The 12,791-nt window shown below is 30.4% G+C and overlaps 1 protein-coding gene across 1 annotated transcript; it reads right to left on the bottom strand.

The window, feature by feature from the left end:
- Positions 1-877: 877 nt before the first annotated feature.
- LOC100789184 (uncharacterized) lies at positions 878-2,040 on the bottom strand. The gene has a single exon (NM_001317636.2). The coding sequence runs from the start codon at positions 2,026-2,028 to the stop codon at positions 1,054-1,056; it is 975 nt and encodes a 324-aa protein (NP_001304565.2). The 5' UTR covers positions 2,029-2,040; the 3' UTR covers positions 878-1,053.
- Positions 2,041-12,791: the final 10,751 nt, after the last annotated feature.

Raw genomic sequence — 12,791 nt, 5'->3', positions numbered from 1 at the left:
TCTGTTATTGAGAATATTCCTAAAGGATTAGGACAATTCTGTTAGCAGCTAACTCTATATATACGTATGTAAATAATCAGCAAATGAATAAGAGACATATACTTTCCTTCTTAAATCTCAGTCTTCTTCTTCCTTAAGCTTCTTCCCGGAGGTCATTGGTCCTTGAAATCAGCTCTTTAATTTCCTGCACGTATCAAAGAGGCTCAATCTCGGGGATATGCCAATGGTGTTGAAGAACTATAGAAAAAAATAACAAAGTAATAGATGAAGACAAACATTAAAAGAAAAAAGGGTAAAGGTCCTGGGATGCATTATGGTCTTCCTTTGGGGTTTGTGGTGTGTTTTCTCCATTGCATTTGCAATTAAGTAGATGATACAAACTGTTGTTGTTTTGTTGTTTTTAGATATGCACTGATTCAAATTGTGTTGTGATCAAATTTAAGGTTATGGGTTTGGTATTTAGTTACTGTATGCACAAGTTTGTATTAACACATTTAGTAATGATATTTTTTTGGATCAGGTCCCTATTAAATTGAAAAATTTTGTATTAGGTCCCTCTGAAACCTTTATTTTTATTTGTTTTAATTTAATTAAAATATGATGTCATACCAGATAACACGTTAACTTAACATGTTACATTTAATTTGACTTGGTATCATAGGTAGCTTGCTGACATGTAGAGTTAACGGTTACATATGCAACTAACAGATTCTTTCTTTCTAATGGTAGGACCTCACACAAAGCTTTTCAAATATTAGGGACTTATCGCAAAGGAAAAATTTATTAGATATTAAATGTAAAATTCGAATATATATCAAGGATCAAAAACACATTTAAGTCAATTTAATTTGTTTCTTTCAATTATACTATAAATTAAACGTCAAATATAAGAAAAATAATTGAACTTAAAGAGCCAAAATGTGTGCCTGAAGTACACACAAGCAAAAAGAACTAAGCTAAGGAAAAGAGAAGGCTTAATTTGTTGAAAATCCCAACATGTAGTTTACAACAAAACTAAACTATTGACCTCCCAAAATCCATTTTGCTTTTTCTTCATATTGTATGCGATGGTGCTGATACCCATCTCAATTTTTCTGCTACACAAGCCATTGAGTAAATTTGGCTGCATGCCTCTTTGAGAAGTTGGAGGAAAATCAAAAGGAAAATGCCTCCAAAAGCTGCAACTCTCAACATCACTCTTTCTGGTGGTGAGTTTAGTGTGAGGTAAACACAATCCACAGTTATTAAGATCCAGCTAAACCTTTCCATCAAGGCTTTGATGAACAGAAATTTCCCTGCATAGTTTTCTCCTGAGATTTTGCACACAATCCTCAAACACAAAACCCCCACAACAAAAAATGTGGTCATTGACCAACCCCTATACCTCACTAGTTTCCCTCCCACAAACAAGGCCTCTTTCCTGCACACACAAGATGCACACTCACCTGAAAATGTTGAGGACATGAGTGCATCAAAACCTGTGTAGTAAGGCAGCACAACGGAATCCAGATACAAGCTTGCATGCAAAATGCCAGACACTGTTGATGCCACAAAAAAAGTGTACTTGAAGTCCTTATCAGCTGCATTGTCAAAGGACAATGCAGAAATGAGAACCATTAGAAGAATTGCAGGACCAATGCAATTGAGTGGGAATATTGTGTTGATTTGAGGACCCTTTGCAAAGGCTAATATTATTAGAGGGAGGGATATAGGACCTGAGGGCAGAAGGAATCTTTTTGATTGACACAAAAAGATTCTGCCTCTTCCTGAACTCATGTCCATTACCAATATGGCAAGAGTCACAAAGTAAGAAGCTGCTGTGAAGAGAAGGACCAAGATATCAACAACAAGAGGGTAGTTTGAAGGGTACGTTTTATCACAGAAATAATGGTAAGGGCAATTGACTGTATCCAAGGTTTCCTCCACTTGCCAACTGATGCATTTGAAGAATGTGGCATGGATTTCATCATCTAGGTCCCAGCCAGGTTGGATTGTTGGGTATGCTGGGAGCCAGAGCAACATATTCATTATGTGGTTTCTGTTGGTAAATTAAAGTTTGATATCTTATAAATAAGAACCATGTGGATAATTTTTTGTTGTTGTTGTTGTTGGTTGGGGTATTCAACTCCAAGTTGAACTGGATGAAGAAAGACCAACTAATCAAATTCTATTTTCCAATATAGATAATAAAATTTGGTAGCATTAAAAACAATATTGTGGCTTCATTTGTTTAATTGTTCACTTTCTGTTTGCAATTTCCTTGGCCAATTGCCTTTCAGAGAGGAATTCAGTTCCTATCTGAAGCATACTAAGTAGTTGAATTATGTAAGCAAAATTTTGTAAGGGTGGTGTTGTTGAATTTTTAAGTGAAGAAATGAAGTGTTAAGATTAAGGCAACGTGACTCCAAAGGGAAAGGGATTTTGTTTGGTGAGTGATGACCATTTATTGATTGGTATGATGTGCTGCCAAACTGGTGTGGTATCAGCTATGTACAAACAAAAATTGGTATACCAACAGTACCTCATATGGAGCATGACAGAATTTGCATATGATAATTATGTTTTGCTTTTTTAATTATTAGTTGTATGAGACAAATTATTAGAGACCACTCAACTACACAAGCAGTTATTGAAAATTTGAAATTCAGTATTTTTACTCATCTTTAGAGAAATTAATATTATCACCCAATTGGTTATCAAGATCCAGAAGATCATTGGGAGAAGAATCCCATGTCAATTAATGCATTCACCTTCTTCATCAAGACAAGGTTAGGTTGTCTTTTTCTTTGCAACAAAAGTTAAAACTAAAATAGCACTACCAAAAGAAGAATTATATATACAGCAAATTGAATCTAAATCCATATTATTCTAAGAGTAGTTATATTATTATTATTATTTACACTAAACCTTTTATTCATAAATGTAAGTGGCTTTATGTTCTAGTGACCTAATAAAATCTTTTCTCAAACTTTGATACGTAGTATGTCATATCTACTGTGCGTAAATTATTTATAAAGTATTCTATAACTGACACTACTTTTATTGTCTAGTAATGTGATATCATTTTTTTAGGGAATAGGTGATATCATTTTTATGCACCGAAAAAATAATGTTATTTTTTTATGTAAAGTTGATTCCAGCTAAGTTATTTCCATGCATAATACCTCACGCTAACACTTAAGCAAGACGATATGTTGGAATTGGGTAGGTGGCGATCATGCATTTCTATTAATCAGTTGGAAAATAAACTTATAATTTTTTTATATATAATATATATAATAAAATCATACCATCACAATTAATATAATTTGAGAGTCATATTTAGACAATATTTCAAGACAACTAATTCTTAGTTTATTTTACTAATTGAAAAACTCATTCGATTGTTTGGTAAACAAGTTTTTTTAAGTAGTAGTTTCTAACGTTTTTTGAAATTTTACTTGAAGTATTACTTTTTAAAACGTTAATTTCTAACTTTTAATTTTTTATATTTTTTTCCTTTTTATATGATAACTATTAATTATAAGTATATTTGGGGTTAAATTATATATAAGTTTATAAATTTTTTTCTTATAATTTTTTCTTTTTGAGCAAATAATTATTAAATTAATATCATTTAAGTTTTGTGTAGAGAATATTAAAAGTGATGAATTTATGATGCTTAGTGAGTAAAATAAAGCCCAAGAAAGTAATGATAATTAAGGAAATAAAACTAATTAAGAAAATGAGACTAATTAAGACAAACAGGACTAATTAAGGAAAAAATGACTAATTAAGAAAAGAATGATTAATTAAGAAAAATAAACTAATCAAGGAAAACAGACTAATTAAGGGAAGGATGACTAATTAAGGAAAGCAAACTAATTCAGATATTCGTTAATTTGCACCTATAAAAGAAGAAGAGAGAAGAAGGAAAATACACATGGAAATTTCAAGAGAATACAATTACTTACCGAAGGGAAAGACTAGAAGAAGAAGAAGCAAGCATTGGCAGTCATTCCTTCCCTCCATACCCTTTTTCATTTTTCCTCCTTTACTAAATATTTCTCTCTTGCAATTGTAGAGCCTCAATGACAATCAAAGGCTAAACTTCCTTTGTTGGAAACTTGGCAGCCAACTACCCTTGATGTAATTTCTCTTCCTATCTATTTATGAATATTACATTTGCATTATCTTTTCATGTGTTTAATATTATTGCTTGTGGCTTGATAAAGAAAGGATATCTAAATAAAGTCATCACTAGGATAAGTTGATATTTATTTAGCCTGTTATACATCTCTGTTCTTAATGCAATTTACTATTTTATCTTTGCAAGGAGATTTGGAAGAAAAAAAAATAGATAAATTAAGTTTTTTCATGCGGAGGACCAAAGTTAGAGTATACTAGTAGATGCAGATGTAAATTGGAATAATTATAAATAGAGAAAAATGATTAACATTACATCAAAGAGTAGATCTGGTAGGCTAAGTCTCCCATATTCTGAATTTCCTTCTATAATAATATTGGATTTTCTCATCTTTTATGTTTTTAATTAATTAATTTAAATTCTTGTTTAATTTCTCCTCTTGTTTGATTTAATTTTTTGGAAATTTAAATTATTGTTTTTCTCATATCTTTTTCAAAACAATTCTCTTTAACTTCTTTTATTAATAAAATATTCATTGACCTAAGTACAAACAAATGAATTTGACACTCGGACTTCCGTTTCAACTTTACTACTTTAAACGCATTGGTTTACTTATCAATTTATCATAATTATCTTTAATATACTTATCAAATTTCATGTTTATCCTTTTAAAATAAATCATGATTTTATTGTGTTTTTAACTTTTCAATTAATTTTGTTGAAACATACCTTTAAACTTGAGTATCCCTGCTTAACACGGATCATTTGAAATTCAACTGGAATTTATATAAAAATAAAAAATAAAAATATTTTTAAAACTGCAAATGATGATTTTCATATTAGAATTTTTTGAAGTAACGGATGTCAGATGACACAATTTCATTCCAGTGGAAAAAAAAGGAATAAAAATGAATTAAAACGAATAAACATAACATTAATACGTTTTTAAATAATAATATGCTTTTACTTATCTAAATTCAAACAGAACATGTTAACTTGCATTACATCCATCGTAATACAACAAATTGTTTTGCAGGGAAAAACGTTTTAAATTGATTGAAGATGTTTTATAACAGGTTCTTATATTGATAAGTTGAGCCCATTTAATTGATTCAGCCAACTTTGACAAACGGCATGTTGAAGTCAACTGTTTGGAACACTCTGCATTTTTTGCTGGTACACCCACAGTTTTTCAAAAATATCAAATTTTTTTTTATAAATATACGGTGAAATTTGGTGATTTTTATCCATATTAAAAAAATTCAAAATATACGAATTGATAATTTGTATGAATCATACGGATTGTTAATCCGTATATTTTGATTTTTTTTAATTATAATTTTTTTATACATTATTTTATTTACAAAATTTGATAATTAAACAAATTGATATTTAATTGGATGTTATATTTAGATATTTATTACAAAAATTAATAGTTAAATAAATTTGATATTTAATTGAATGATGTATTTAGATGTTTATTACAATGATTGAAAATTAAACAAATATGATATTTAATTTAATGATATATTTAGAAGTTTATTAAAATAATTGATAATTAAATAAATTTGATATTTTTTTACATATGTAAATTTTTATTAAATATATGATTTTTATTTATAATTTATATATGTAAACAAATTAATTATTAGATAAAAATTAATTATCATAAAATTTATTATATAAATTTACATGTGTATTAAATATATATTAAAAATTTTAATATTATATATAACGATATTAATTATTTTATAATATAATTTATCTATTAATTCAATTGTTAGAACTAAAAAAGTTAATAATAAAAAAGTTACAAATTCAATTTCTTTTTGAACTATTAATTTTAAATTAATTCTAAAATTATATTTTAAAAAAAATCCTATGAACCTCTATTTACGAGAGTCCCCATCAAAGGTCCACTTGATTATGAGAGTTGCTGTTCCCATTCCCAATGTTGCTCCCCCTATCCCTGGAAATGACCTTCCTACCCCCAGCCCTTTCCCTACCCACTCCGTTCCCCTTACAACCCCCCCTTCTCCCCAAACCTCCCCTCTCTTCCAACTTCTAAATTAGCTTCTTTTCTGTTATGAATGAAGTATATTATTTTACCTCTTTTATTTATCTTTCATCTTTTCATATAAAACAAAAAATATATATGCATAAAGTGAGGGGAAGCATATTATTCACTGATTATATTTCTTAAACGTCTTCAAATTTAAATTTGTTCTTAAAAGGGAAGAATGTTGAAGTAGAACCCTTTCTTGAGTTAAAATATATATATTTTAATGACAATGCAACAAACTTTCAAGAACCAAATTTGCTACTAATGATTTGTCTTGAATACTTTTAAAAGAAATGCAGGACTTAATTAAGAAGTATGGAAAAAGGGTATGATGCATTGGCCTACGGTGAAAGAATCTCAAATCTGAAGATTGTCCAACCTCATAAGCAAGAAATCAGAAAGAAATCAGAAGCAGAAGAGCAATCATGAATTTTATCTCAAATCTAAACCCTTTATTGATAAATGTATCAAGTTTCAGGATAGAGATCTTAAAGTCTCATTTTCTAGTATACAAGCAGTTTCAAACAAAAGTTTTCCACGTAATCTTCTGCAAAACATGGTCAAGTTACTGAATCATACAATGGTTTCAGGTGGTTCCAGATAATTGGTATTCAGCCAATGAACCAGGCATGCATAACTGCTGAATTCGTGCCTGCAAATGAGAAATTGAAAAGCATAACCAAGAACAAAGGGAACTGAAGTGAGTGGGCACGCAAATAGGAACTCATGTAGCTTTATTTGAACTACATTCAGTACCTAGAAGTTTATTACTCGAAATTTTTAAATTTTAGAATGTAAAAAATTAAAAGTTTAACCTTATTTTTATCATAAATAATACCAGAATAAGATTAAAAAGTAAACTGAAATAAATAATGCAAATTTAATTTTGTTTTAGCATAACGAATCGCTAAGAATGCAAAATGTGATTTTTGGATGCATGAACTGAATTCGGAAGTGACTCTTTAGTGAGAAGTTTAGGGGTATCTAGTACATAAATTATAATAAAACAATTTATTGGATCCAACGCCCCTTGGCAATAATTAATAAACATCTAACTGAAGTGCTGACCTAGCCACACTCACACCTCAAATTAAATTAGATATAATGTCATTTCTTTATTTCTAGCAAGGCAAGTTAAAATTTAATGTTGCACAGTTGCACCAGTTAACCTACCACTTTGGTCCCATTGTCCCACAAATCTATAAAACAGAAACGACAATTCTATTATTCTAGCAAAAACAATCGCACACACAGAATGAAGACAACAGAAAAACACAGAACTCCAAACTCAATTTCTTTCATGTTTCCCTGCAAGTAAAACTAGCATATTCTATCATCACGTCTTTTAAGAAACATGTTAAATTTATATTGATAACAATCCTTTCTAGGAAGGACAATCTTTTTTAATTCTGGCTGAATTAAAAAGGACAATAATTAATTTAAAATCAGTGAACGCACAGAACATAACATTCTGATAGAACCTAGTTTGCGCAGTTAAAATGGCTCTTTGAACTCATTATAACCAGAAAATGAAGGGGAAAAAACTTATAATAAGTTCAGGGTAATATAAACTCAACCATATTGCAAATCATTTATAAAAAAAAAAATATTCTAAGCATCGGGAAAAAAAAATATACACGATGGCTAATAGAACCTAAAGTTGATAATACAGTAAGCTAGTTTTGAACAACACGTTATCATCAGTCTAATTAATTTTTTTCTCTGCGTTGTCTAATTAATGTTAATGCTACATTAAATATTTTCTTAAAAAATAATTATTGCTTATTAAATTTTTTGAATTTTTTTAAAGACAATTATTTGAATTTATACAAAACATTAATACTAACTTTTGTAAAAAAAATGTTGGGATGTGCCAGTAATCTTGGAACATATTTTAGTTACAAAAGATTCTTGATCTATGAAAGAAAAATTTTTTATCTTAGCATATAACTAATGATGCATAATTAGTGTAACACACACGTTGTTTTTTTCACACAATTTAATTAGAAAAGTTTTATCATATGTCTCCCTGCTGGACCTAGATATGCATGAATCCATGTAGATGACGTTCATTTGCCTAACCAAGGAAAATAAGAGTATTGAACTGTAGGTAACAAAAAAAATATTAAACTAGAAGTTATTTAAAAAGAAAACTTGTTTATTGAACTGTTAAATAAACTTATTCAGGTAATAAAAAGAAACTAAAAATTATTTGTAATAACTTGTCGAGTATAACCAAACTAATTAAAGAGATGCCTGGTGTTCTTATGACTTCAAAATAAACATTTTTTTTAAATGTTTGGTGTTACATTTTTTTTAATTTTGAATCACTGCCTTGCGCACAAATTAATCTTTGGTTATATTTTCATGTTTAATTAGCACAAATTCTACTTAAGATAGTTTTGGTGAGAAAGTTAATTATGATCATATGCCAATATCTTGTTGCATTCATTTGTTGTTTTATATTTTCTTAGATAATATAATAAAACATCGGAAAAGATTATTGTTTTAGTTCAAGGTTTCTCTGGTTTCTTAGATTTTTATTTTGAAAGTTTAATCCAATTTATAAATCAAGAAAAATCCAATTTTGTGTTTCCAGAAACACATTGTTTCAATACTTCTTATTTTCATTTTTTTATGTCATATCAAGTTATCCATAATTATCTAATTGAGATTCAAAAACTTTTCTTCATAACTTTAAGGCATTACATGCAATTGCTTAAGCAAAATGTTGAATGCATTGAATTAATAGAAGATATTGTCAAACAATTGCATGCCTTAAGCTAAACTATTTTTTATTGGATTTGAAACAACTTAACCACTATATTGCTTCAAAACTGAAGAGTACTCAAATATTATACACAAAAAGTTTAATGTCATTCTTCTAACATTAAATTTGTTGCACTGCAATAGCAATAGATGAGTATTGTTTTGTTTTAAGGTGATATATGTAGTTAAGTTGCTTCAAATCTAACCAAAAATTACTTCTCAGATGAAAGCTTAAGGCATGCAAAAGTTTGACAATTTGTTTTATGAACCCCCTGCATTCAACATCTTGCTCATGCAATAAAACACACCTTAAAGCCATATAGAAAAATGCTTGAATCCCAATTGGATAATCGTAAACAGGTTGATATTTTAAATACTGAACTGAATGTGTTTGCATTAATGGAAGCACAAAACTAGATTATTGTTGATTTATAAATAAGATTGAACTCTTCACAATTTTATTTAGGTAAGAAATTGGTGAAACCTGGACCTAGAACAATAATCTTTTCATACAACGAGTGTCTCATATATTCTCTAAGTAATGTAAAACAATAAATGAATGCAACAACAAGTGGACATCTGATCATAACTAACGTTCTCTTTAAAACTATCCAAATAGCTTCTCAGATGGTAGCACCACGCTCCCTCAAAACCCTAGTGAATAATTCATATACAAATTCAATGGAGGCATCCATATCCTTCATATCCATTGGGTATTTGGTACGAATATTTTATGTGAAAACTAACATATTTAATAAAGTATATCAATTACTTTGTTGCATAACCATATATACACACATGCAAGGACAAGAATATAGATGTAAAAGGCAAAAGTTATAACGATGGCAAACAAATTACGTATACATCATTTGTGCATATCAAGAGAGGAAAAGAAAGTGATAAAGAAAGAATAAAAGAAAATGAAGAAGCTAAAGAAAGAAAATTATTAATTATGTGATTGATGGTTCATGATGTTAAAGGTTCTTACTGATTTAACAGTGTCGATGTAGGATTTCAAGGCTGATTCTGGAGACCAAATGAGCTTCATGGTGTTAAAGGTTCTTAATTTCTCTCTGCGTTTAGTAGTCTTCACTTTTAGTTTTTGGAAGAAGGATGCATATTCTTGGAAAACGCATTTAAATTACATAGATTCCTGATTATCTTTGATAGAAAGATTAATTATTGATTGTACGTAGAACACAAATACACACGGTTAGAGTATGCAACACGCACAATGTAAATTTTTCCTCACCTGGGATTATACACACGTAAATTTTCCCACCCTTACTAAATGTCCTTGAGAAGTTAAAAAATTACAATGTGTGTAGTGTATACCTGAGAAAGTTTACGTGATCTCCTCAATTCAACAGGCTCTTCTTCCTACGTGCGCATCTGACACTTCTAAGTCTCCCCATGGTCATGTATAAAAAGAAACAAATATAGCTTGAGAATACAATATATAAAGCTAAGAGAGTCCTATAATTTATTATGGAGTATATAAAAGCAGCATATATAATTTATTAATCTTCAAACTTAAGAACCTTATAAACAAAATAAATTACTCTCAAAACCAAGGTGTTATTCTCCTGATTCTTGATTCAACGGCTAGGACCCTCTGAAGCAGTTGATGCTACATGCTGTACCCCTCCTCTCTATGTTAGCATTAATTAGCAATATCCTCAAAAAGTCCTAGACTTGGTTAAGAAATTCATGATCATTAATAATAAAAGTTAGATTCAAGTCATTTACCTGATTTTTGATCTATGCGCTTAAGAACATGTGAAGCAGTTGAGATGCTGCACCACTCCTTCTCTCTGTGTAAGCAATATCCAAAGTTCAAAACCTTCCTACAAGAAACAAGAACATTGATTAAACCGTAGTAATGAAGTCGCGACACTACCGCCGTCTCCACCTCCTCTACTGCCATCACCCTTTTGGCGTCAACACCTCCATCTATCATCTGGGATTATACACACGTACATCTCACCTCAGACAAAAATTAATCAAGTTAAACAATAGAGCAAAAGAGAAAAACTCTAATACCATAAAAATTATTAATTAAAATGTATACCAATTGTTTCTTTGGGCTTAATGTACACGTACAACTTTAAAAGCTTACATGGACAACGTCATATCAGTAATTAAACACCCTAATTAACATCAAGAACCATACAAAGAAGAAAAGAAAGATGGTTCCTTGAGAAGTTAAATGTTCTTACTGATTTGACTTTTGACGGTGTCCATCTAGGCTTTTCAAAGTTATTTCTTGATGATGTATGTGTCCTCTTTCTCTCGATCTGTGTGGCTCTAGTTATCTTCAGTTTCTGGGTCGCGATATGAATATCATGTGAGGGTTATTGAGGGAGCAATTGAGGTACATATATATTAACATCTCACTGTAAAAAAAGAAAAAAAGAAGAGATCCTTACTAAAGGCGAAGGAGAGAGAGAGAGAGAGACAGAGTATTAATATCTGATGAAATTTGCTAGAGGTGATCAACACAATATAAGAAAAGATCAACTAAAAATAGAAAGAAAAAAAAGACACAGCCTAGGGTTCTTATGACTTCAAAAACCCTGGACAATTCTTAGGACTTAGTTTTCAAGCATCATGTCATCCTTGCCTAGTCCCTCCAGAAACATGATACATCATGGTAAAAATCTGTCTTCTCACTTTAATTTTATTCCATTTTTCTCTCTATCTCTCTTCAATTTTTCTAATTCTTGATCTATGTTATTGATTCAACGGCTAGGACCCTCAGAATCAGTTAATGTTTCTTGCTTCACCTCACGCACACCCCTCTCAAGAGTAGTTTCTCTGCCTTGCATGCCAAGACTAACCCTCTTGGACTCACCTTGACCACCCTCAGAACCCCAGCAATTCATCACCATAAAATCCAACACAATGATCGAGGCCGTGATACGTACCTTGTAACCGCACCCAACGACCATGAATCGATTATGAACTTTTCCTTTCACACCATGCAGCCGTGAGGAAATTCTTCTGTCCCTCACACTGCATGCATAACAAACAAACCCAAATTAATCATATCCAAATTCAACCCAGAGATCCATTTCCTACTAGTACAGTTTTTTTCTCTAAATTAATTGATAAATTTTGAAAGAAAGAAGCATTTTAATTACAAAGATTCTTGATCTATGAAAGAAAGATTCTTGATCTTAGCACATAACTAATGATGGATAATTAGTGTAACACACACGTTGGTTTTTTTTTTCCCACACAATTTAATTAGAAAAGTTTTATCATGTATACCTGCATGAATCCACGTCCACGACGTTCTTTTGCCTAACCATGGAAAGTAAGAATATTGAACTATGTGTGCTTGCAATCTTTGTCAAAATCAATAGAAAAGAAAATAATTACGTGATTCTCGAGGGCGTCCTACTCAGTTGACACTTCTTGAGGAATGCAAGTCTCTCGCCGTCGGTATATCAAAAGATTCAAAGAGAATGGGTTGCCCGGACTCCTTGAATTGATGAAGATACAAAAGATAGCTTTAGCTTTACGTTTTCTTTTCAATTAATAATAATCAGAAAATATAGAAAGTAGTTTTGAGACACATTCTTCATTTTATAACCAACTCTAGTGCTCTATCCCGTAATACGTCAAAGGGCACCGTTATATATTGCTCCCTTGATTAATTATTCACCCTTTCACGATATCCATATTAAGACCTACCCAAAAAACAGAGAAAGAAACAGAGTCACAAACCACAAGCTCGTTTGATCTCATTAAAATTCCTTGAAAGCCTACATCGACACTAGTTCCAAAAAAAAAAAAAATCGATTAAATCCAGAGAAAGAAACAGAGTCA

The sequence above is a fragment of the Glycine max genome, chromosome 20, assembly GCF_000004515.6.
Source record: "Glycine max cultivar Williams 82 chromosome 20, Glycine_max_v4.0, whole genome shotgun sequence".
Lineage (NCBI taxonomy): Eukaryota > Viridiplantae > Streptophyta > Magnoliopsida > Fabales > Fabaceae > Glycine > Glycine max.
Note: the sequence above shows the minus strand (reverse complement) of the source record. Positions and strands in the feature narration are given on the sequence as shown.